Source organism: Salvelinus namaycush, chromosome 23, assembly GCF_016432855.1.
Source record: "Salvelinus namaycush isolate Seneca chromosome 23, SaNama_1.0, whole genome shotgun sequence".
NCBI classification, from domain to species: Eukaryota; Metazoa; Chordata; class Actinopteri; order Salmoniformes; family Salmonidae; genus Salvelinus; species Salvelinus namaycush.
The window spans coordinates 18,797,223-18,824,670 of record NC_052329.1 but is presented as its reverse complement, the minus strand read 5'-3'; the positions used below and the strand labels follow the sequence as shown (position 1 = coordinate 18,824,670).

The window sequence follows — 27,448 nt, the reverse complement described above, 5'->3', positions numbered from 1 at the left end:
CATGTTAGCAAGATCTTATCTATTTGTGCTAACTTTCTATTAAAATGTATTGGACTGAGATAATTTCTTTCTTTCGGGATATGTATACCGAGTATGTCCACATCCCCATCAGACCATTTTATTGGTCAACTACACAGTAATGTAAAAGTTGCCTTTTTTAGCGATCCAAACGTAATATAGTACACTTATCATAAATTGGTTTTAATCCAGAGAAGTTAGAAAAAGTATCTAAATCCTCTATGAGGCTGTGGAGGGATTCAAAATGTGGTTTTAAAAGAAAACATGAATCATCAGCGTACAATGACACCTTCGACTTTAAGCCATGGATTTCTAATTCCTTAATATTTTTGTTGGATCTAATTTTAACAGCTAACATTTTGATGGTAATAATAAATAGATGTGCTCATAGTGGACAACCTTGTTGTACTCCTCTTGACAGTTTAAAACTTTGTGAGATGTAACCACCATTTATTATTTTACACTTAGGGTTACTATACATAACTTTAACTCATTTTAGAAGAGATTCTCCAAAATTGAAATATTCCAGGCATTTATAAACTCCAGTCATACTTTATCAAAAGCCTTTTCAATGTCAGCTGTGAAAACCAAGCCTGGTTTCCCCAATATTTCATAGTATTCTATTGTTTCCAGTACTTGTCTTGTATTTTTGTAACGGCTTTCTTCCTGGGATGAAGGAGAGGACCAAAATGCAGCGCGGCTAGTGTTCAACATGATTTAATAAAGAAGAGACGATAACGTGAACACTATGCAAAATACAAAATAACAAATGTGAAAACCGAGACAGTCCTATCTGGTGCAGAACACAAAGACAGAAGACAACCACCCACAATCCCCAACACAAAACAAGCCACCTATATATGATTCTCAATCAGGGACAACGATAGACAGCTGCCTCTGATTGAGAACCATATTAGGCTGAACACAGAAACAGACAAACTAGACACACAACATAGAATGCCCACCCAGCTCACGTCCTGACCAACACTAAACAAGCAAAACACACAAGAACTATGGTCAGGACGTGACAATTTTCTCGATTTTATCATCTATGTAAAATATCTGTCTGATTAGGATGAATAATATCCAACAAAACCTTTTTAATTCTATGTGCCAGGCATTTAGCTAGAATTTTTGCATCACAGCACTGAAGCTACAGAAGCCTCCAACTGTTTAAATGGACTGGATCTTTATATATACCACTTGGATCCTGTTTCAGTAATAATGAAATCAGACCTTCTTGTTGCATGTCCGATAGTCTACGGTTTATATAGGAGTGGTTAAAACATGTTAATAATGGTCCTCTGATGATATCAAAAAAGGTTTGGTATACTTCCACTGGTACTGTATGCGATCTAGTTGGTAGCAGGTGTTGACAAAACATTTATGAACAAATTAAAATTAAAACAAAATAAAACTTTGACAACTCGACAACAGGTTCTTATTCACCATTATTCACGATTCATAAAGTAAACTTTTGACCTCTTTATTTATAAGAATCTTTAGGGGTGTCAATAATTTTGATCCAACCTTTTTGAGAAAAAATGTATTACTTTTTAAGCAAAATCTCTTTCTCTGAGAAATTGTATTAGTAGAAAAGTAAAATTTCCCTATTTTTTTGCATACAATATAGCTCAGTATTTGAGTAATATATTTTATACAGTCATTACGGTACATCTCCTTGAAAATAGAAAAATGCAAGATGATGATTGCAGTTGCTATGGCAAGATGTTGTTTCCAATGATAGGTTTGGCTTGACCCTACAGCCTACAGACGAATACATGAATGAGGAATGATAGATATGTGCAGCAAGATATTACAACATCATTATTTCAAACTGGAAAGGTCCAAAGCTTCTCCAGACCTTAGACCTCCCTAGTTTTAAACTTTGAGAAAGTAGAATAATTACACATCTGTCGTTCTGTAATTTGGAGAGCCTTGGGCACATTAACAAACTAACAAGGAGAAATACGGAGATCCCATGGGGTTGGAGTGGGTTTAGTGCAGGTGCAGCAAACATCCATTTGGATGGTGTCCTGTCTCCATGTGCTCTGTGTCCAATTACACTAATGTAACATCCAGGGGCCCAGTTGTTTGGATGCAGAGGTAACAGTGTGGTGGGCTGTGGGCACAGCCACAGCCACTAGCAGAGAGAACAGTTAGTCTTCTGTTGCTCAGCCCAATCCTCCCAGTGTTGTAGCTGTAGGGAAAGGTTGCATGTGAGTGATGAGGTGTGTGTTTGTTTGTTTGTTTGTTTGTGTGTGTGTGTGTGTGTGTGTGTGTGTGTGTGTGTGTGTGTGTGTGTGTGTGTGTGTGTGTGTGTGTGTGTGTGTGTGTGTGTGTGTGTGTGTGTGTGTGTGTGTGTGTGTGTGTGTGTTTTTGTGTGCAAGTGTGCATGCATCCTTCTGTGTGTGTGTGTGGGCATATGCACTGAGAGGAAATACACTGTGCTGAAATACACTGTGTGCTAAAATACACTGTTGAAATGCATTGTGCTGAAATACACTGTGCAGAAATACACTGTGCTGTAATACACTGTGCTGTAATACACTGTGCTGTAATACACTGTTCTTGTAATACACTGTGCTGTAATACACTGTTCTTGTAATACACTGTGCCGTAATACACTGTGCAGAAATACACTGTGCTGTAATACACTGTTCTGTAATACACTGTGCCGTAATACACTGTGCCGTAATACACTGTTCTGTAATACACTTTTCTGTTTGCCCTGTGGGTGTGCAGCTGCTCTAGGCAAGCTCAGCTGCCACCGCACCCCGGAGGGAGGGTGGTCCAGGTGCCATTCTTACCCCTCATCTGCTCAAATGGCTTTTTGGGATACTATGCCCGCTTACAAACACACAACAACCCACACCCCCGTGCCAGGTCTCTGCTGCGAGCCAATGAAGGTAGGAACAACATGTTGGATCCTGGAAGACACCAGGCCATCATTAACATGAACCTAGGCCAAGCTGTGAGCAGCAGTGTTAGCAGCAGGGTAGGTGTGTAGCACTATGGCTGGCTAATTGGGCGGACAAAGAGGCAGGCAGAAAGAACTGCAGAGAGGCAGAATGGCAGATGTGGAGGTGGTGGCAGTGTACCCTGGTACTCTACTTTGTGGTGGGAGGTTTTCCATGGGCCTACTACCTCGACAACATTATGCTTGTACTCCTTTATACCAAACTTCATATTTTCAGCTGCAAGTGAGATCTAAGGGCATCTTAGCCAATTGCTGTTTTTATTACTGATTGGGCCAGGGAGTTCTTTCAATTCAATCAGCCTGTGAAGACTGACCCTCCCTGAATGAAAGAAGCCTCTGAGTGTATCTCACTTATGAGACATTGTGGCATAATGCCATTATGTATTTAAGATGAGCTACTTGGCCATTCTGCTTGGATAGCTTTGTCCTTGGAGAACAGGAGGGAAGAGAGTGACGGCCGCCAAAACGCCCAATGAGAAGGACTCTGGGATTGGATCTCTGGTCGCCAACTTGCCGCCCTCTGACCCCCATGGAGACAGACAGCCACTTAATAAAGAAGTCTGTTTGTCACTTTGATGTATAAATGCATGAGTGAGAGTGAGCTTGTTTGAGGCTTCACGCGACAGGCCCATCAATATGCAGGGCCATTAATTCCTCAGATTCATCAGGCGAGTGATATAGAGACGGTGGGAGGGGTTCTGGGAACAGTAGTGGTGGTGATAATGGCAGTAGAGCGACAACAACAGGACGGCTAAAAAATAGGAAGATAGTGTAGTCTGATGATTGCTTTTGATCGGAAGTTCAAAGAGTGGAGCAGATGGCATTTTTGAACAATCAGCCAACTTCTCTAGATTTCCCAGAGATGGTGCCAACGTAAATGGCTTTCTTCCCTTTCTTAAAGCTCAATTTCCACTCTCTTTGGGCCATTGTAGACAGCTGTTCCTCCATGAGGATAAGCCTCCAGGAGCAAAGGCTGTTTCTGAAGGATGGGGAGTCTGTTTATTTGCTACTAGAGCGGTGGCATATCCCTAGCCATATGGAAATGGATGCTGTCTGCTGGTTGGCCCAGTGTATTACTGGAGGCGGGCACACAGGGGCAGACAACTGCAGGTTCACAGCTTGACTAGCCCCCAAAGCCAACACCATGCATTTATTTACCCACTCATACAATGCAGGCATATGTCTTTGCCATTCAGACTGTAGGCCCTTTGTTTGGGCCTTTTACATTTTCAAGTATACCTGCAAGGTTCAACAGTAGATCTGACGCATGGTTTACTTTCAAAAGTTTGAAGAGAAAACAGCGGAGGTTAGTGGGCATAGCTTAGTTGAGTGATGGTACAGATGCTACTGATCTCCATTCAAAACGTGACATGAACGTGACGATACAATGAATCCAGATTAAGCCACTGCACCTGAATATATTCCTTATTATAACATCATTACACCTCTGGCATACTCGAACTAGCAACCAAAACTCATTTCCAATCCATGTTTTTTTCCAGATGATTTTGTCATTATCTGCTTGATTGGGCAACAAGGGCATTAAGCGGAGCTTAGTAACAAACAAAAATCCTCCCCCACCACACATCTGCATGTTTTCTATTAATTAGTCTCAACAAATGGCATTATTATCCTGCTGCTCCCCACCTCTCCCATCAGCCCTTGTGTGTGGGATGCCGTGTTCGCTTGTTGGACGCAGCTCAACAGACAGATAGACACACCCAGCCAGGCTGAAGATGTTATCACAAGGCTTGCTACATGGTGTTATCAGTTCAGATTTGGACTAGGTGATTTTCAGGCTTTGCCTTAACACTGGAAAGTCTATAGAGCACAATATAAAGGCTGCCCAAAGTCATGGTGTTGTTGAGAGAGAATCATGAGCTAACCCTGCTATTAAATAATTACAGTGAGCTCATTTACTCACTCACACAACTAAAGTCAGCACTCTGTCCATGGTCCTGAACTCATTCTGCCTCCTGCTAAAAATCCCATTTGGCAAAAGATGCTAATGTGCTTAACCCCCAGGTCAGATAACTCCATATGAACTTATGTTGAGCTGAAAATGCTGAGGCCAATGTAATTCACAAGCACATTAAAGTGATGATAAAGCGAAATAGTCCACACAAATATATTGGATTTGACACAGGCTTATGCTGTGCATTAAAGTTTTGGGGTAATGTTTAGATTACTCCAAATTAGACTGAGAGAGTTAAGGCTTTTTAACTGGGAAATGTGACCAAAATAAAAATGCTCCATATTGGTGTTAAATCTACAAACATTTTAATTATTTTTGTTGTAGCTGACATTATCACATTGAACCAGAACCTCAATTAGTCAACTTTGAATGAGAGGATTGGAGACAATCATTAAAATTCATACGTGGAGACACACGTACACACACAGCTTTCCTCTCTTTCTCAATAGCATTTAAACATAGAGAAATACAGTATTAGATTAGGTTTTGTCAGTACCGTGTCTTCTGCATCACAGTAGCATATCTCTCTCTCTCTTTCTTTTGCTCTCTGTTTCTTTCCCTCTCTGAAATGCACACACAGACACATGCCATCTCATGACTGTCAAATATCACTCTGTATCTGTGACAAAAGATCACTATCAACCCTCTCCATAACCATCCTCTCTTCTCCTCTCCCACTGTAAGTGGCCTCCATTGAAATAGATAAATAAATAAAAAGCACAACCTAAATACTCAGCATTCCAAAGAGAATTCCATGCTGGGCAGACTAACTAAAATAGGACATGATGTGAGAATGTGTAGTGCTGCTTCACCGGCACCTCAAAGACTCTCTGTACTGTAACTAACCTTCATGAACGCCTAGGCTGGACTAATAGCCTTTATTCACCTGGAACTGGCATCGATCCTGCCTGCCTTTGTTGGAGGGGCCTGGGAACAGTTGTTCACCAGTCATAACACATGAGATACAACATACAAAGGAAACGAGTATTGATTTTGTCTTAGTACTTGACATGGGCTACACACATGGCTGTAATGTAAGTTATTTCAGACTTTTTATCTTGAGTTTGTCTTGGTAACACAGCAACTGTACTATTAAGTTGCCCATTCAGGCCTGAATGGTGTGTGGGGCCCAATGGAATATTTGGTTTGAGGAGAGTTTAAAGCAACCCAAAAGAGTTGCAGGGAACATGGTCATGCAGTGTATTCTCTTAGCTTAGCCTTGATCGGGTTGTACTGGGTAGGTGACCCAAAAAAAACAAAGAACATGTTGAATTTGCATCCTCCTGCAAATTGGCTTGGCTTAGTCCTACATTTCTGTGTGTCTATTTCAGTGTGAAAGGGCTAGAGTGGTTTTTCTTTTGGTCCCTACCCCAAAACTTTACTGCACAGCATTCCCACAGGTACCTCCCTGTTCTGTGAGCAGACAGCTGTCTCTCATCAATATTTACCTCCCCCTGTCATACACACTGCCCCCTGTGGAGAGGAGAACAGGGCCTCTGTGGTGACTACTCTGCCAAGGAGAGGTTTGGGGGTAAAGAGGGTGCATGTCTACCTCTCTCTACCTTGCCAATTGCTCCATCATTTATTCATTTAACACCTGTTTTCTCTTGTTACAATGGGAAACCAAATGGATACCAATTTTTGCCCATTTCCTCTACTAGACAATTCTTCCTCTGTATTCACACTCAAGTGGTCTTTAGGCCGTCTATAAATGCTCATTGGAATCTGATCCCAATAGCTCTATCCACCTCCTGATATGCATCTCATTGCATATAGGCTACGTACTCCTCGCTCTCATTTTCCTCTGAATGATATTGGTTTCAACAGTGTATTTTGAGCGTTTCATATCCAGTCGCGAGGCATGAACCCCATAATCAAATGAGTCAGCATGGGAAGTGATCAAATTGCTACCCAGCACCAATGACTCAAAGTTAAATTACAGTGCCTTTTATTTCTCGATCTCAGCATGATACCAGGGACGGAGGCGGGGAGCACCAGCCTCGCTACCTGTCCACAGGCCAAGTGTAGAGGTGGAGGTGGAGAGTGGCAGAAGGTGAGTGGGAGGCCTGGGGTTAGACAAGAGGTGAGTGGGACGCAACATGATGCTAGTCAATTTGGTCCTGCTCACACTCATTTGTTCATCACCCTGTGAAAAATTGTAGTTGAAGCCCCAGTTTTGCAAGTTGCAAAGATCGTTTTCCAGGATTGTTTGCAAGCAGCTACTCCTTCCCCTTGTTAAGCCTTTTGTCACGCCCACAGGAAGCCAGATGTGGGAACATGCCCGTGACAGCCATCATACCGTAGCTCCTCATTACTCTCCGTGTCACACAATCACAACACACCGCACTTCCTCTCACTTTGCATGACAAAAACATTAGAACAAACTGCGAGGGCTGCAAACACCAACAACTGTTAATCATTTTTACACCGGCGCCTCCAATCGCCTACATGCTGGCATTGAGCTGTAATGTGCCTCTCGTGGTGTACATAATGAAAAGAATGGAGCCGTCACTTGTAATGGATCTCTAAATAGCATTTTCTGCTTTATTAGTCGTACTTAATGGTGTTGAAGGGGGCTGATGCGAAATCCCTTTGTTCAGAATCACGCTCTTACTGTGAATAGTTCTTGATCGAAAAAGATTTTCTGAAAATTGAGGCTCTATGTGTTTTACACACTGGGCTTACTTTTCCTATTTTAGAGGGGATTGTGCATGCTCTCGTCAAAAAGATTGATGGCATAGGAGAGGAAATAAAAGAGCCAGGGATATGTGCACAATGCCGAGAAGAGATTGTTGGAGCAAAGAAAAAATCCCATTCACTTAAGACAGACGGGCCCAGTGATATTTCATCACTGGAAACAAAAAGGTGATCTCATACCAACTCACACAAGAAATGCAAACTCAAAACCAATTATGAATATTCATCAGAGCTTAAAATGAATCTAGATGTTTATAATGGGTTTTTAACTGCAACTGTCAAAACGGCCTCTTTGTACCTCCACTTTCAAGTAGAAAAGGTAAACATAGAAAAACACAAAGAAACGTCTTATTCATCGAGTCAGGGGCTGATACTGTGGTGGGAAATACCCTGGGGCACAATAAAGTTTGGTCGGCGACCAGGTTATAGGCCTTTAGAGAAGGTGAATCTCACGTTGGATGTCAATGTTGACGCTGGTCTCTTTGCCGTTGGGCACAGCCTTGTTGGACGCTCGACAGATGATCTGCTGGCCTGTCTCGATGTTGGAGGCAGACAGGTAGAGGGTGCTAACCGTACTCTCCCTCCTTCCATCACGAAGCAGTGTCTGAGAGGAGAAAATAAAGGAAAGAGTTTAGAGTTCAACGATGATATGGTAGTGGAGATAGTGGGACAGTCTGAATAACACCATCAATCGAAACTCAAGGCCTGGAACGCAAATGCAGCAATTCACCTGGATGCCCTGGGGACAACAAAGGCAAATAAACCCCTGGCATGCTCAAGCCTGTAGTCTTTCTCCAAGGCTGATTGATCCGAAAAAAGGAATCTGTTTCTGAGCCTCTTTTGTGTGTCTGGAGCTGTGCCCTGGCGCATAGCTTGTCATACTCCACAAAGGAAATCAATCTTCTTTTCAGTGCTCATCCTCCGAGCTGTAGCCCTTCTTGCATTGTGAGAGCCACCTGGAGGCCGCCCGGTACAATTCTGCGTTGCCTAGTGCTCAGGGAGGACTGTGGGAGCCCTGCTAACCACCATGCAACAGCGCAAGCTCACCCACCAGAACAAATTGGCCATGCCAGGAGCACTGTGTGGCAAACCACAAAGTCAAGACTGACACTGCTTCAAATAATACTCTATTGGTGCTCTATACAAATATAGTGTTCATTAACACAACCTATGGGTTAGCTTTACAAATAAACTACTGGGATTCATAGTAGAAGCTCTTGTAATATTATACTTATTCACTCAATGAAACAAGTAAAAATATGATGGCCGTTAATATTAGGGATCAGACCCTTTTTTTCAATTTTCACCTAAGATGACATACCCAAATCTAACTGCCTGCAGCTCAGGACCTGAAGCAAGGAGATGCATTTTCTTGATTCCATTTTAAAGGAAACACTTTGTAGTTTGTGGAAATGTGAAAGTAATGTAGGAGAATATAGCACATTAGATCTGGTAAAAGATAATACAAAGATAAAACATGCGTTTAAAAAATAAATAAATTGTACCATCATTTTTGAAATGCAAGAGAAAGGCCATAATTAATTATTCTAGCCCAGGTGCAATTTAGACTTTGGCCACTAGATGGCAGCAGTGCATGTGCAAAGTTTTAGACTATTCCAATGAACTATTGCATATCTATTCAAAATGTTCTATCAAGACTGTTCAAAAGTGCCTAATTGGTTTATTCATACATTTTCAAGTTCATAATTGTGAACTCTCCTCAAACAATAGCATGATATTATTTCACTGTAATAGCTACTATAAATTGGACAGTGCAGTTAGATTAACAAGAATTTAAGCTTTCTGCCCATATCAGATATGTCCTGGGAAATGTTCTTGTTACTTACAACGTCATGCTAATCACATTAGCACACATTTGCTCAACCGTCCCGAGGATGGGACACCAATCTGTAGAGATCCTCAAGAGGTTTTAGGTTTACTTTTCACTTATAGAGGTCCAGCTATAGAGGACATGTTATACAATGGCAAGTTGGGACATGTTGCTCTTCATTATGTAAACTCCTTTGGTGCTTTGTGTGTGTGTGTGTGTGTGTGTGTGTGTGTGTGTGTGTGTGTGTGTGTGTGTGTGTGTGTGTGTGTGTGTGTGTGTGTGTGTGTGTGTGTGTGTGTGTGTGTGTGTGTGTGTGTGTGTGTGTGTGTGTGTGTCCCACTATAGCCGCAAAACAAAATGCTCCTCTGCAATTTCTCTACAGTTTATTCAGGATTCAATGACTCACTTTACAAACAAATGGGTTGTGATGAAACCCTTTCTTTGCTAGCAGTATGATGAGGAGCTCTGATGAGAAAATACCATAGACAAGAAAGCTCATCAAACTTCCTTTGAGGACCTTTATGCACTTTTCAAACCAAGGTCATGACTTGCGTGGGAGGAAATTTGAAACATCACAGCTGCCCTCTGAAACCGGCTCTCAACAAGTCCTTGTTTTATAATCATATCTGTAAATTCGCCAAAAGGTGACAATAAATATTTTAGCTGCAATGATCGTTACATATTAAAGCATGTCACAATGAAAGCTACTGACAGGTTTCTGGATAATGGCAGTAATTACCACCTCATTTCTCTACTTTCATGAAAGTTTGAGAATTGTAATGAAACCCAGCTAGATATGCCACACTGACTGCATATTAAAGTGTCAAGGAACCTGGCATTATATTAGCTGTGTGCCAAGAGGTTTGGAGGTTTTGCTTCAATGCATGTCTTTTCATCATCTTACTTTTCTGCCTTCTCCAGTCAACGACTGTCTTCTTAAGATATACAGGTAACTGCCAAAATCTCTTAAGAAGGCGTTGGGCCACCATGAGCCAGAAAAGCTTCAGTGCACCTTGGCATAGATTCTACAATTGTCTGGAACTCTATTGGAGTGATGCGACACCATTCTTCCATGAGAAATTCCATCATTCAATTGATTGTTGATGGTGGTGGAAAACACTGTCCCAGGAGCTGCTCCAGAATCTCCCATAAGTGTTTAATTGGGTTGAGATCTGGTGACTGAGATGACCATGGCATATGTTTTACATCATTTTCATGCTCATAAAACAATTCAGTCACCACTCGTGCCCTGTGGATGGGGACATTGTCAACTTATGTGAGAATAGCCATGGTAGCCAAAATAATGGCCTGCCCAACATTTTTATACATTACCCTAAGCATGATGGGATGTGTATTGCTTAATTAACTCAGGAACCACGCCTGTGTGGAAGCCCCTGCTTTCAATGTACTTTGTATCCCTCATTTACTCAAGTGTTTCCTGTACCTAGCTAAGCAAAAATACTATTGTCTTGGAGTGAAATAATATGTATGTAAGGAATACGCAAAATAGCATAAAGATACATGATCATATATTGTTCTTCTGCATTTGCATGAAAACATAATGACTTGGTGAAGAGTCTCAGATCTCACCAGGCTACAGAAGCCCTGGCACTCACCTCTAAAGCAGAACATATTAGCTGTCAGCAGCGGGATGTGTCGATGTAATATCCTTTCTGACACCATCAGGATTGTTTCTTTCATAGCTCTGGACCTGTCTAAAGTCATTCATCTTGTACAGCATAGAACTCAACACCCAGCCACTAGCTGTTTTAAAATAGCCCAAATTACAAATTGATGATTTCCCATATCACTGCCTGGAGCATGTGAGGAGAATACCTTTCCCAAGTTATGAAAGGAATTGAAAAATGGTGAGGGAGAGAGTGAAGGTTGCTTTTCAAGATATGGGATAAGGGGGCATAGACAGTAGAAGGTCATATTGATCGAATATGAGTGAACCTATAGTATAGTGATAATGCTGGTTACGTTTCTACTGATAAATATGGAGCTTTTTCAATTTTTCAGGAATATCTGTAAATTGTTTTTGCCTAACCTTTAATCGAATTCTGTTTATTACAATTAACAGGAAGGCTAATAAAAAATAAAACATGGACAGTTTTCACCTTTCAGACATGCCTGAAATACTTCCATTATTTAGGTAAAAATACCAGTGAAAGGGAATATGAAGGGAGGCTCAGAGGGATGTCTAGTCCCTGTTTACGCTAATAATTTGTCTGACATTAATATTCTGCAGTTAATCTAACAAGCCTTTGATATGTCCAAACATGAAATGTGGTTCCAAGTTAAATTAAATCAGCATTTGTAAAATTGCAGACCAAACCAGAAGCACATTTCAAAGCTCATTACTGTATATTAATTTCTCTAAGAAAAAATATAAATTGCATAAACTTTGTACAACTTATTTCTACAAAAGACAAAATAATATATTTTCACAATTTTCTCTGGTCATGAGGTTTGTCACGTTCTGACCATAGTTCTTTTGTATTTTCTTTGTTTTAGTGTGGTCAGGGCGTGAGTTGGGTGAGTAATCTATGTTTTCTATTTCTGTGTTGGTTTTCTGTGTTTGGCCTGATATGGTTCTCAATCAGACACAGCTGTCAATCGTTGTCCCTGATTGGGAACCATATTTAGGTAGCCTGTTTTCTGTTGGGTTTTGTGGGTGGTTGTTTTCAGTCTTTGTGTGTCTGCACCAGATAGAACTGTTTCGTTTTTCACTTTGTTGTTTTTGTATTTTGAGTTGTTCACTTCATTAAATTAAGATGAACACTAATCACGATGCGCTTTGGTCCTCTCCTTCTTCCACCGACGAAAGCCGTTACAGAACCACCCACCAAAAAAGGACCAAGCAGCGTGGTAACGGGCAGCAGCAGGAGAACCAGCGATATCTGGAGAAATGGACTTGGGAGGAGATTCTGGACGGCAAGGGACCATGGGCACAGGCTGGTGAGTATCGCCGCCCCAAAGCTGAGCTGGAGGCAGCGAAAGCGGAGAGGCGGTGGTATGAGGAGGCTGCACGAAAGCGCGGCTGGAAGCCAGAGAGGTGTTATGCAGAGATGCGCACGGTGTCCCCGGTAAGCAGGCATAGCCTGGTGCGGTACATAGCAGCACCTCGTATCGGCCGGGCTAGAGTGGGCATCGAGCCAGGTGCCATGAAGCCGGCTCTACGCATCTGGTCTCCAGTGCGTCTCCTCAGGCCGGTGTACATGGCACCAGCCCTACACATGGTGGCCCCGGTTCGCCAGCACAGCCCAGTGCGGGCTATTCCACCTCGCCGCACTGGCCTGGCTACGGGGAGCATTCAGCCAGGTAGGGTTGGGCAGGCTCGGTGCTCGAGACCTGTAGTGCGCCTCCACGGTCCGGTCTATCCGGTGCCTTCTCCACGCACAAGTCCGCCTGTGGCAGCCCCTCGCACCAGTCCAGTACCACCAGTGCCAACACCACGCACCAGGCTTCCTGTGCGTCTCCAGAGTCCAGTATGCCCTGTTCCTCCTCCCCGCACTCGCCCAGTGGTGCGTGTCCCCAGTCCTGTACCACCAGTTCCGGCACCACGCACCAAGCCTACTATGCGTCTCCAGGGTCCAGTATGCCCTGTTCCTGCTCCCCGCACTCGCCCAGTGGTGCGTGTCCCCAGCCCGGTACCACCAGTTCCGGCACCACGCACCAGGCCTACTGTGCGCCTCAGCAGGCCAGAGCTGCCCGTCTGTCAGGAGCCGCCAGAGCCGCCCGCCAGTCAGGAGCCGCCAGAGCCGCCCGCCAGTCCGGAGCCGCCCGCCAGTCCGGAGCCGCCCGCCAGTTCGGAGCCGCCCCTCAGTCCGGAGCTGCCCCTCAGTCCAGAGGCGCCCCTCAGTCCAGTGGGGCCATTTAGTAGGGTTGCCAATCCTAGGTCGGCGGCGAGGGTCGCCGTTCCTAGGAGGCCACGGAAGCGGGTAATGACAATGGTGGAGTGGGGTCCATGTCCAGCGCCAGAGCCTCCACCGCGGACAGATGCCCACCCAGCCCCTCCCCTATAGATTCAGGTTTTGCGGCCGGAGTCCGCACCTTGGGAGGGGGGGGGGTACTGTCACGTTCTGACCATAGTTCTTTTGTATTTTCTTTGTTTTAGTGTGGTCAGGGCGTGAGCTGGGTGGGTAATCTATGTTTTCTATTTCTGTGTTGGTTTTCTGTGTTTGGCCTGATATGGTTCTCAATCAGAGGCAGCTGTCAATCGTTGTCCCTGATTGGGAACCATATTTAGGTAGCCTGTTTTCTGTTGGGTTTTGTGGGTGGTTGTTTTCAGTCTTTGTGTGTCTGCACCAGATAGAACTGTTTCGTTTTTCACTTTGTTGTTTTTGTATTTTGAGTTGTTCACTTCATTAAATTAAGATGAACACTAATCACGCTGCGCTTTGGTCCTCTCCTTCTTCCACCGACGAAAGCCGTTACAGGGTTAAAGAGGTCTTACTTAAATAACTTATATAATCCTACTACCAGAAAGTCAGATCATTTCTAACGTTCTGTTTAACAACATTTATTAAATTACTCTTTTAGTGCACCCAAGGCCTACTTTTAATTTCTCTTGCACAAAGCCAGTGAGGTTAATTAGCTTGACAAGAGAGAAAAACAATGGAAGAGAGAGAGACTGATACTTGTTGAATCATTTGAAAAAGGTTAAATGTAGCGAGTAATATGGAAATTCTGGGAAAGTAAGGGGTACTATAGATTATTATGCAGGGAAAGTACTGGGAACTCTACCTGTCTCTTGAGTGTGAAAAATGTGACATGTATTATACACTCTTTAAAGTTAATTAGTTACTTTTTCCCGGGATGATTTCCCCCCGCCTCACTTGGTATTGAGCATTACTATTAACCCTCCTGCTGTGTTCCACTCGAATTGGACCAATTTACACGTTTTTTCTCTGAAAAATGTAGTTAATTTAATCTGATTGTCATAAGGTTCCATGACTGTGTCCACACAGGGCATCTGAATACACAATATAAATGTTGATGATTTTCATTACATTTTGGGTGTTTTATTTAACTTTTGTACACCTGTGTTGTTCCCGGTCAAAAATGACTGGTCATTAGAAATGAATGGGTGAGACTACAATTAGTGTATAAAATTGAGTTCAGGCACATGCCCATTCATCAGATGGACACAGTTCCTCTCCCAGACCCCCACATGCATGTGTATTTGAGCACACGCGCACACGCACGCACACACACACACAAACCTCACTCCCATTCTTGGCTTCCATGGCAACCCCCATGGGAACTTTTCCCCAATAGAATCTCTCCCCTACGGGAACCACACCTGTTGACATTCTCACAAACAATCGCAACGTTGTTTCAATAATATATAGAACTTTTCTTGCAGCTCTGGCATATAAAGCTTTTTTGAGGTCTTGCTTACAATTCATTCTGTGGCAGCAGAATGACCAAAAATACAGTATCTGAGGCTCTTGATCATATCTTTGATCATGACACTGGTGAGGAGTGAGTCCTTGTTACACTTTGACACAAAGTTGTCTGTGATAAATAGCACAATATTTTTCATCTGAGTATTTGTTATAGTCAAAATAATCCATACGTTTATACTTTTTTTACTCAAAATGTAGTTGTATAAGCTCAGGTCAATGAGGCCTACAGGCTATAAATAGCAAATAGAAGTTCAAAACGTGTAATGTTCACAATAACTTAAGTTGATAAAAAGATCTAACACAACATTAGGTTATAATACATGGATTATTATGGCTTTATAATGAGCTATAATGGGGCGGTCATTTTGGACCGGGAACACAGAATGTATTAACATGAAACGAACACAACAGGAGGGTTAAAAGAAAATCTCTAATTATACAGAAAACTTTGCTGAGATGAAGGTTGGGAGGAAAATAATGAAATTGAGAGACAGATAAAGAAGCATCTTCGAAGGTTTGTGGGGGAGTGGGGGAGGAATGAGCAGGGAAACTTATCTGTGGGGGAAGAGAGGGACGATAAGCAGAACTTCTTTTCTGGTGTCATGCATTTGAATGCTTCACAGAGTAATGGATTCCCTCAGCCCTGTGGAAGTTACTATGATGACACCACTTACATTTTTTCATCAGTCCATCCATAAGGAGCTGACTGAAATGTGGTTTGGGTTTACATTTACATTATACATTTTAGTCATTTAGCAGATGCCCTTATCCAAAGTGACTTACAGTAGTGAGTGCATTCATTTTCCTACTTGTTCGTACTAGTCCCCCGTGGAAGGGAACCGAATACGAGACAGTTAGGATTTAGATATTCTCCCTTGTTCTCAAATTCAGATTTTCCATCATCTGAAGCTTGTACTAGGCCTCCTCACAATGTACAGTATGCAATGAGTATAAAAATCTACATCCGTAGGTACCAGGTCAAGCCCATACTCAATGCCATTCACATGCAGTATAACCAGATCTTTTGAATGACTTCTTCATATAATCAGACCATACCAGGTCCAAGTACTTATCACAAAGTAACAACCTACTTAAAGATAAATGGCAGATAACTGATCCATTAGGATTTTGAGGGAGGTCATTCTGAGACCTATAGGGGTCAAAGCCATTCTTGTAGAGAGGAAGCCATGCATCAGGAAACTACCATCTTACTCTGGCACATCTGGCCATATTACCTCCCATCATCTGTGGGGTGTGTAGCGAGGCGAGGTTCGAGGTGGGGCAGGACAGCCAATTATCCTCTCAAAAGCTACATTTCTCAGGAGACAATCATCCACTTTTAATTGAACACATTTATATTTAATGGTAGTGATATGAGGGGAAGGCTGTGGCTAGAGACTGCATGGCTCAGCTGCTGCTGCCATCCATCAGCTGGGCTACAATGTCCCCCCATCACTGCTGCTGCTGTTTCAGAAAGAGGAAGTGTATGTAGGAAGCACGCTATCCCCCCTACTATTAGCAAACGGCACCTTGTTTTATTCAATTGGGCTTGTGCCGTATCCCAGCCCAATCAATGGCATTTATCTGCTCTTTGAAAAAAGCCGATAATGGGATGAGACAGCGGCGAGAGAGTTGGTGCCCGCTCGCTCTCCTTCTTTATATGGAAATTCCGACAGTGGCATTGATTACATGTTTAGCCCGCGGGTTAGTGTCATTGAATTGCCAGAGGGGCCAGCTGGCAGTCTGGTGTGGCATTGTGTGTGGTGATGGTTGAGTTGAAGGCTAGGGTTGGTTGGCAGAGCATCTTCTCTGAATATCACAGATCAGGGACGGCTTCTCCAATAGAGAAGTGACCGAACAGATCTCTTTATGGACCCTGCCACTGAAAAGAGAGAAGCATGGCACCTAGGAGACAGCAAAGGTGCTGGAGAGTCACCGACTTGCATTCTTATTGCCCACCATCTGCTTGTTTGAGTAGAGGCATTAGCTGGGCGAAGAGGACAAACATCTTTTAGACATCCCAGAGAAGACACTGTATTTTCGGGGGATTTTATTCCAATCAAACTAGGCTGAATGCTGAGGCACAGTTTACAGATGGCACAAGTAATCACCCGTCACAGATGGCTAGTGCTCTTAAAGTGGCTATTCACAACAAATTTCAAGGAAAGGATTGACTAGCATCAACAGGAATTTGATGAGTAATATAACCTATTACATGGAAGAAATAGTGTTTGAGGGCTTTTGTTTCTACCTATGGGAATGGGTAAGTGTTTAACCACTCCCCCCTAAAAAAACCCAGCCCTCCCTCCACCCTTAAAAAACAAACTGTGTATTACACACCTCGATGCTTACCTTGGAGTACATGGCTCCATTGAGGACCTCTCCATTGCGGATCCAGATGATGGATGCTGCTGGCTTGGCGTTGTCAGCGTGGCAGGTCAGGTTTAGGGGATCTCCTGCTCTCAGGCTCACCACCGGACCACCACGGATCACTGGGTCCTCAGGAGGCACTGGAGGGAAAACAGAAAGGCGTTGTGTTGTAGCTATGTTATAAACATGTAATGGCCTATACCTGTGTACAACAACAACTGTTTCTTCAAGCCAGAGTGTCATTATGTTCACTGATGAAGGTATATGATCAAACCTCATCCATCCTCAGACTCATCCATTGGATTGATAGAAGATATGTCTTGGACATAAGCAGGTTCATATAAGGTGAGCCCTGTATCTGTGTGACTGTGTAAAACTGCTTGTTCTCACTTTTTGAGTAATACCTGTGTGAGTCAAAGACAGGGAGATTACTTCAAATACAATATAGCTTTATGAATGACAGGTGAGGTGAGGGGTTTCAGTTGTTTTCCATTTTCTCTCCTGTGAGATTGAAATCTCTGGTGTCCATGGTCACTGATGCAGAGATGTCAGAGCCGTATTGGGCAGACTTTGGTCACATCATATGTCTGGAGTGTAGCCAACAATGGACTCTGAATAAGAGCCCTAAGAAATACAAAGCACAGTTCAGCTTTGTGCTATTACTGACAATGTGAATGGATGATACAGACACCGCTGCATTTTAATCATGACTTTTACGTGTCCGTACATGAAGGCAATTGAGGCAATCAAACCTTTGACTAGAATTGACAGATTGCCAGGGAATGGCAGTCAAGTCATCATCTCATAAGCAGAAAAGAGACAGATAGAGGAAGAGAGTGGTGGATGACTGCAGAATGAAAGCCCCTGAATGGCACTGATTACATGCCTCTTTTCACACACATGCTGATCACCCTGTTATTATTCAAACTCCAGTGAATTATTGATTGGCCTGCACGCTCATTACAGTGCAGATCTGGGGCATGATGAAATCAAAGGCTGCGAGCAGCTGGCATATTTGCCTGTGAGAGTGAGAGGGTCGGAGAGAGAAGGTGGACGGGGGTCTTCTGTCAAACAGCCAAGGTTTGGTATGAAAAAGGGGAGCTATGGATACACTGTTGAATGGTTTTATGGATAATGGCCTATTTTTTAAATTTAACTAGATAAGCGAGTTCAGAACAAGTTCTTATTTACAATGACGGCCTACACCGGCCAAACCTGGACGACGCTGGGCGAATTGTGCGCTGCCCTATGGGACTCCCAATCACGGCTAGTTGTGATACAGCTTGGATCTGTAGTGACGCCTCTCGCACTGAGATGCAGTGCCTTAGACCGCTGCGCCACTCGGGAGCCCAATTCACGGGTCTGCATTCTGCAGTCATCCACCACTCTCTTCCTCTATCTGTCTCTTTTCTGCTTATGAGATGACGACTGACCGCAATTCCCTGGCAATCTGTCAATTCTAGTGAAAGGTTTGATTGCCTATACATACAACACAGTTATACTTTTTTATTGTTGTTGAAAGTGGACATTTTCCTGTTCTGCTTTGTCACTGACTCATTGAATGCTAAAGGTTAAAGATGCAGTCAGGGATCTTAAGCACAACAAATTCATAACATATTGTACAAATTGCATTAAAAAAAAATATATATATATATATAACAAAATTACAGGACGTAACATATAATACGAAATCGATGAAGCAACACACAATTGGATGACTTACTGTAGTACACAAAAAATGGGGACCTGTTTTGGCTCGTGAGCACTACTGGCTGAAATTATACAAAAGTTCCAGAGCATCACTTTGATGGTTGATCTTCCATTCATGACTTACAGTACTAAACTACTCACTTTCAACATGCTCTACACTTTCAACCATTCCCCAGGAACATTTAAAGGGCTCCTGAGGGGGGCAGCTGTCTAAGGCACTGCATCTCAGTGCTAGAGGTATCACGACAGACCCTGGTTCGATTCCAGGCTGTATCACAACTGGCTGTGATGGGAGTCCCATAGGGCGGCGCACAACTGGCCCAGCGCCGTCTGGGTTAGGGGTTGGCCGGGGTAGGCCGTCATTGTAAATAAGAATTGGTTCTTAACTGACTTGCCATGTTAAATAAAATAGGAACAGGGAGCCCTGCCTCGTTAACATCCTGGGGGACTCATAGCAGACCTATGGATGATCAACAAGGACTGTGTCACCGTCTGACATAAAATAGAGCTGCTGTAACATCCAAACTCAGGAAGGAAGCTCATACAAGTTATTTTTACTGCCTCTAGTTAATTGTATTTTTTGGTTATGGAAGGAAAAAAAACTGCTGACTAAATATAACTGATGCTTTCCCCTGTTTCCACCCACATCCTCCTTCCTTAGGACAAGCAATTAAAAAGGCAGAGCTGTATAGTACCGGTGACACACTATGACAAAGTGTGAGATTTTGCAGCAGGGGAGCGCTGGGAATCAGGGCTGCTTTTCTGCTTTGCCAATTCAGTCTGGCTATGTGACTCAGCTCCCAGGTGATTCTCCAACCTGTTTCTAGACCAGACCCATAGACACATTCCTGCCTCTTCAGATGCCTCTGGAAACAGTGATATAGTGTGAAATGTTTTGTTTGTACAGAAAATACTGTGGTTAGTTCATGTCCTTTTGATCTGGTGTTCTTCATGATGTGAAGTTACACAAGTTGGTGGAAGATAGAAATACTAGGTCTTATTTAGAATACGAAGATATTTAGGGATCTGAACAAATGGACATACAGTACATTGTAGTATGGTAATATTGTGGTTTAAGATTGGAAACAAGCTTGTTCCTTCTCTTTGTCGCCAGAATGAGAGAAGCCCTATCAACCCTCTCATTTGTTTATGAAAATATGAAATAGTGAGGAACAGAGATGGAGAGAAGCTTCTAGAGATCCAGTGTTATTGACTTGCTGTCAGCGCTCACTCAATGCTGCTGAAACATTAACTAACTGTCAAGTTGTTTGAGGTATGCATAGCTTCCATCTTCTGGGGCAAATTGAATAGAAAAACTGCTCCATTTGGAGCTCTCTGAGAGCCTAACACTATGTGACTGACGACAGCACAGACATGCATATTAAAGATGGAGTAATTGGGTTGTGGATTCAGGCTGGTATTGACTGTCACCACTCCAGTCACAATACCAAGCCATCAAGGAAGAGCAATGGCTGTGAACTAATCCAGGTAAAATGTGTTGACTTTCTAACACAGAACATGACAGCTCAAGGCTTCCAGAAACCAGCTACACACTGGGCACACACTGGTTGAATCAATGTTGTTTCCACGTCATTTCAATAAAGTTATGTTAGACCATCGTAGAACAGACATTGAATTGATGTCTGTGCCCAGTAGGTACAGTACAGCCAGGAAGTGATGTGATGCCACTACAGAATATGAAAGAGTGTAATAATTTAAAGGCTATTTTCAACCCCTCTCCTAGAGATATTATTGACCCATCTTGACCTGTGAAGTTAATAATAGTTTATCCTTTAAACAATCCATAAGGTTTCCCTCAGAGAGGACCTGAGTGCCGCTGTAGTGAAGGTTAACATTTAATGCATGGTAATCTCCATACGCTGAGGTCCATGGCAAGACACACAGATTGTCGTTATGCTTTCAGGTCGTGTGCTCTGCTCTGGGAGACAGGCGGTGATGTGTCAAGGGTGAATGGAAAACAGACAAAAGGGAGAAAGACTCGCTAGGCTGCCTCCGACAGGACTTTTTTCATTTCCTCCATGTGTGTGATGTCTGTCACAGGGATGACACCGAGGATCTCTGAGTAGAATGAGAGCCAGTGTAATCTCTTTGCTAAGTCATTGGCACAGGCAGCATGCTCTCCATCTGCACTCCTCCATCTCCCACTTTGGGTTTCCCTTTTAGGGACGCAGGGGCAATCCCCTCACAAAACAAAGGCTAACTCAGACGTCCTGTAAGCACTGCATGACCAAACAATGGGCAGGTAGTTTACCTCAACCGCTTTACCTCACATGCCATAGATCTACGTTTGTACATTCCACAGTGGACCTGCTACGGTGGACAGTAAAGCAACAGTAAAGAGTAGCCTATTCCAAGTCACAGTCTAACTGCCAGAATAGTTACAAAAAGAAGTGTAATTCCAGTTCCCTCTCTTTCTCTCTCCATACTGGGTTGCTGTTAAGCCATCTCTCCACAACCGTCCCTCTTGTGGGCCAGTCTGACAGCCGTACAAAGGCCTCGAACCACGCCAGTCATCATCATTACAATCCTGTTTGCAAACTCGGCAGCCCCTAATGGTTCCAAATTAGCGCTTTACTGTGGCCCCGTGATGGATTTCTCACGAGCCGGTCAGCGGCTCGGATTGATTGCACCTCTTTAATTACCAGCTGGCTTGCTGAAATACTTCCTCTTTCCCCACTTCACTCTGGGAGAGTATAATGCAAGCTCACACCACACACTTCCACACTCATACAAACACACACACTGCTCAATAGTTTCTCAACTCCTAGATTGGAGGGCAAAAAAACATCCTCTTGTTGTCTGAGATAGGACGTGGAAGAGAGATTCTGTGGGTTTTCTTCAAAGGAGTAGATTAATCAATAGGAGATTAGTTCTATAGTATGTGTTCTCCTCTTACTTGGCTCATACTGCTAGTTTCCCTGTTTTTCCTTCCTGCTCTGGAGGGGGGGATCTCAGGCATGTATTAACATTGTACCTCTAAATGTACCTTGCTTATTACTTTTTCTCACCTTTAATGGTTATCTGGAGGATTATGATATGCCTGTCTGTCACCTGGGCCATCACAGGTGTACCAGTTCATTTGACATATTTATGCTCCAAGCAACCTTTTTCAGGGAGTGAGACTACTAGGCGATGGGTGTTTTGAGGGGGCACACAGTCTGTCACAACTTACATTAGCCCAGCCCTCTGCCTCAGATAAGAGATTCCACTGAAGTTCATTAAAGGAGCACTGGAGATTAATGGAATTGCATCGCCCCTTCCTGAGAGAGATAGCACTATGGTTTGTTTCAGGTTTTTGCCCAACCCAGATCTCAGAGCCATGTTTTACCATAAAACTCAGAGCAGGCTGGGGAGAAGAAGGCAGGTCGAATTGATTGTGTTTTAGTGAGATCATTTCATTTTAGTGTATAATCAAAGATATCTATAAATGAGACTGAGGCATATGGATTTGTAATTAACCCAACCATGTGTGACAGTAAGTCTGTTATAGGCAGGGCTTGTTCGAATAAACCTTGAGTATAAACCTGACCTGTGTCCTGGGAGACATTTCAATACCTCAGAACCTCTGGGATTAGCCTGGTCTGAGAAAACACCCTGACGGCGCCATAACTGGAAGAGAAGTAAAGCCAGTCTATTACCATTGGGACTCTGCTGATGGCGGACAACCTGAGTCATTAACAACCAAAGCCAGGCTGAGGAACACACAGCCTTCCAGGAGCAGGAGAGTGCGTTCAAAAGGCAATTTGGAGGTGAGTGAATGAGAGGGGTAACCTCAGAAGGAGCTCTGAGATGGGGAGGGGGCGGGGTGGGGTGTCTGGAAATGCAGCGTGCACAGTGCTGGGCTTCTGCCGACGTGTCTGGAACAACAATGGGTCGGCTCGCCCCGCCGGTTTCGGCAGAATGCTCGCGCCAGACACCTGTCACCCCAATTCGACGGCGCCCTGGCAGCTTGCAGAGGTTGTGATAGATAGATCACAAAAGAGAAGGGAGAAAAGAACGATCCATCGTAGGTGGAAGACAAGAGACATACGTGGCTCACTGGCCCAAATCACAGGCCTCTTCAAGTGCTGTCACCATACACCTGTTTGTAGGTCATAAGATCCTGGCTCACACAGACTGTCTCTATCTCTCCCACTCTGCTAATACCGGCAGTGATAGAGAGATTAATGTGAGGTATGACGATATGACTGTGTGTGTGTGTGTGTGTGTGTGTGTGTGTGTGTGTGTGTGTGTGTGTGTGTGTGTGTGTGTGTGTGTGTGTGTGTGTGTGTGTGTGTGTGTGTGTGTGTGTGTGTGTGTGTGTGTGTGTGTGTGTGTGTGTGTGTGTGTGTGTGTGTGTGTGTGTGCGTATGTTGACCACCAGAGGGAGAGTGAAGGCAGGGATGAGGAGGTTTTCTGGAGACATGGGAGGAGTGGTGAGATGCCAGAGCTGTCAGCAGCGTGCAGAGATGGCTCCGTCACAGAGCAGCGATGTGTAGCGCTAAAGTTGCTCTCAACAGATTGGGAGGGCACTGACATTGCCGTGTTTGTGTGTGTGTGTTCGTTCGTTTCTGTAGCAATGTGGCTGTCATTTTGCATGAAATGTAAAAACAGACTCCTATTAATATATACCTTCACATTAAATGTTATCGAAATGGATTGTTCCATATAGAGTGTCAATCAATCTCTCATCTCTTCCAGTTCTAGATTTGTTTAAGTCAATAATCATTTTTTGTTATGATCATTTATTACTGAACATGTCATATTGATTTGAAAAGATTTCAAAACACAGCTGTGTGTGTGTTTAAAAGTACCCCTCCCTTTTAAAACACTCAAACCAAAAAAGCATGTCTTACCTGCAATCTGTTGGGTATTAACATACAGCTGTTCATAGAGTCAGTGATATTATAGATGTTCTCTTTATCTTAGATCTAAGTAATGTACTTTAATGTAAATCAGGGTAGTGTTCGGAGGATAATGTAAATGGAAGAGCCATATTTCGAACAAAATGACTGCTGATCAGGGGTTCTGATCTGGCCCTACTTCAGTGGACATTCTTGGATAGAGCCAAATTGACTTATGTGAGAGATAAATTGGTTACATACAGAACACTAGCACACTTAAACTGCTTAATGAGGTGTTTCAACATTTTCTTTCAAGACTACAATTTTGGCATGCACAGTCAAGTAGAAACATTCAGAGAGAGAGAGAGAGAAAAAGGGAGAAAGAGAGAGCTGGGGAGTGCATAAAACCACTTCCATTAATTAGTTGGAACGGTAAAAGTGTTGCCGATGGAAATACTGCTCCAGTCGTGACTGTTACTGGAAACCAATCAACTTGCATTCTACCCCTTCATACAGTGCATCTATTTTGAAACGCATGATTCCATAAATCATAAGTGGGATTCAGTGGTTTGAACTACAGGAGACCGAGGAACAATTACTGCTTCTTGTTTGTGTCTTGTTATAAAACACAATGTTCCTTATGAAGCTGCCCTTCGGTTTAGTGTCGAGATTTCAATAGAGTTCCTTGAGCGAGACAAAATTCAGTTTTACATTCAACAACTACAGTTGAAGGACACTTTTTCATTAAATGATTGTGTTTTTCCCCCTTTGTCTATCACTGCTTTAAAGTAAAATAAAATGCAATGTAATAGAATAAACATATGACGGAAGATTTTGGAAGTTGACATTAGATGCAGTTCAGTAGAGAGAGTACTTATTCATCAGAAGACCCTGCAGTGCAGAGCAGTATTGTTTGCTCCACCACTATTGGAAAAATCTAGTGGATGACCTAAACTCTCCAAGGTGTGTTAAAGTCAAGTAAGTCACTGGCTCCCTCGCCTGACTGGACAAGTCTATTTTTCGGAGGACAAAGGAATGACAAGAGGATGAGGTGGATTGTAAAGTAAAAATAACAAAGGGTCATGTTGAACAGACAATCAATAATTTCACCACAGGAAGAAAAACTAGACATAAGACTAGATGTGAGCTCCAAGCAGTAAAAATAGGACACTGGGAAGCAAACTATCTGTGCACAGTTAGATATAACTAGATTACCCCCTTCCAACGTTGTGCTGCGAGGCACACCATGACCCCTGGCACTGTGCAAGGCTAGACCAGCCAGAGAATAATAATCAACAAGCTTTCTTGGAAAATGTGATTTTTGCCTCTGAATTCAACACAGCTGAGTGCCCTTCCTTGTCTTTGGCTGCTCCAAAGACAAATGTTTAGCCCTTTGGAAGGAAGTGTTTTGTCAGATCTCACATCTTGCACTCTTGTAATTAAAAGTGAATAATCGGTGAGCCTCTGGATGCTCTCTAAAGTTACAAACAAGGGCAGAAGAGTGGCTGGGACACTTCAGCTCTAAGACCTGCTATTCACCGTTATTTGATTCCATGCTAAGGAAACTTGATCTTCCCGTAGCAGTGTGAATCTAATTAATAATTATCTTGACAGCAAATGAAAAACGGAGGACAGATCTGGCCCTCGTATTGTCTGTGGAGTTAATCTGCAGCAAAGTAAATATTTCCAAATGGGCAGTATCAAAACATAACTTCCCAGAGAATACTTCTGAATTTATTAGGGCCTTGTGGCATTACTTTGCATGCCTTAAATGTCGTTCTTCATCTTGGAGTGCATCAAATGTTGTAATCACAGAGGGCTACGGCATTAAAAAGCAAGACCTAGCGAGGAACGGGAAGTAACAACAAAGGAAAGCGATCAACATAAGCGATTGATGAGGAATGAAGGTTCATTAGAATACTTGTCAGAGGATGAATGTCAATGAGCTCTCCAAAAGTCACATTAGAATCAACAGCAGTCCTCATCACTCAGTGTAGGCCTACTCTGTAAAAAAGCAGCAATAACTTTTTCTCCATCGCTAAATGGTAAATGGTGCACATTTATCTTACAAAGGAGTACCTGGTCTCACAGGTCTGTTTAAAGGGAGATACCTTATTCCAGAGAGCCCATGCCCCCCCCTTCTTTCCTACCCTAGGTTAACACATTGAGGCATCGGTTTGGATGCCTGCTACCTTGCTGAAGGGGATATAATTAGCCTCAGGACTACCCCCAGACCATAACCCCTAGATCACTCTTGACCTTCATGCCTAATTCACCAAACCTCAAGCATCTTGGCCTCCAGGGCTCCATGGCTGCAGCCTGGATCCCATGACTGCAATCAGATATGGGGTTCAAAGTTCAAAGACAATTTTCCAGAGGAGAAACGTTTCTGGGGAGGGAAGGTGATGCCTCGTTACATTATTGACGACCCTTTTCATTCCTCTATGGTGTTTTCCTCATACCGCATTTATTTGATAAGCTTACTTTTTACTCCTAATGCTACTCAAATAAGACACTCCAAACTCCCCCACAAATGTTTTGCTAATGTTAAAACAGGAGTACGGTCAGGTTAGAGACTGTGTATCCTTTTACTTTTTTCTGGGTATTTCAAGGATTTTGTATTGGAACATTAAGGTGTATGAATTCAACGGACTGGTAATTGCCTGTAAGACTAGAATTGTAAGGCTTTCTGTAATAAATGGACAAATGGACACAGTACCAATCTTATGTGAGAATATCGAGTGACAAAAAAGCACTCCAAATCTGTGACTTTTTTCTGTAAATAGCAAAGTCATAAAGAAAACAGTTCCCTTTGATATAGAACACAGTAGAGCTGGAACAGATATTGGCTGATGAGAGAGAGAGTAGGGGAATGATTTTAGATTCATTTGACAGTCAGGTAGGAGAGAATGGAGACTGTTCCACTCTGTGGACGGACAGTCACTGTCTTCCGAGTCGACAGACACACTGTCACCACTGGCGGGTAATTGACAGCTTAGAGTTTGCAGTGACACGAGGCTTGCATATATTTATTCCATTACCTTGCATGTGTGACTGCCTGGGGGCCCTCCTTCACAATGTATTCATGAGTCAGCCAGCTAGGCAGGGGACTAAACAACATCTTATGGCGGGGCTTATGAGAAAGGATGATAAGTGTTTCACCCTCAAATAGCCAAAGAGGAATAGAGACAAATGGCTCCCCTCATTTATTGATGATTAATCATTTTAATGGGGCTTAAACAGCCCTTTCCTTTAAGTAGCCATCTTTACATTGTTAGTGAATGTGACTGCAGCTCAACAGGCTTGGGTTAAAAACGTACCCTATATATACACAAGCTCACAGAGTGGGACCATCAAGTGCTGAAGTGCGTAGCACGTGAAAACCGTCTGTCCTCGGTTGCAACACTCACTAGCGAGTTCCAAACTGCCTCTGGAAGCACTGCCTCTGGAAGAACTGTTCGTCGGGAGCATCATGAAAAGGGTTTCCATTGCCAAGCAGCCGCACACAAGCTTAAGATCACCATGCGCATTGCCAAGCGTCGGCTGGAGTGCTGTTAAGCTCACCGCCATTAGGACTCTGGAGCAGTGGAATCAAGCTTCACCATCTGG

At 43.2% G+C, this 27,448-nt stretch overlaps 1 protein-coding gene across 1 annotated transcript in view; it reads right to left on the bottom strand.

The window, feature by feature from the left end:
- LOC120018512 (kin of IRRE-like protein 3) overlaps nucleotides 1–27,448 on the bottom strand; it is a 133,680-nt gene that overhangs the window by 37,046 nt on the left and 69,186 nt on the right. Inside the window, exons 8-9 of the mRNA XM_038961740.1 lie at nucleotides 17,268–17,425; nucleotides 8,124–8,274 (exon numbers count right to left, since the gene is read on the bottom strand). Coding sequence (XP_038817668.1) covers nucleotides 8,124–8,274; nucleotides 17,268–17,425 — 309 coding nt within the window. The remainder of the gene's footprint in view (nucleotides 1–8,123; nucleotides 8,275–17,267; nucleotides 17,426–27,448) is intronic.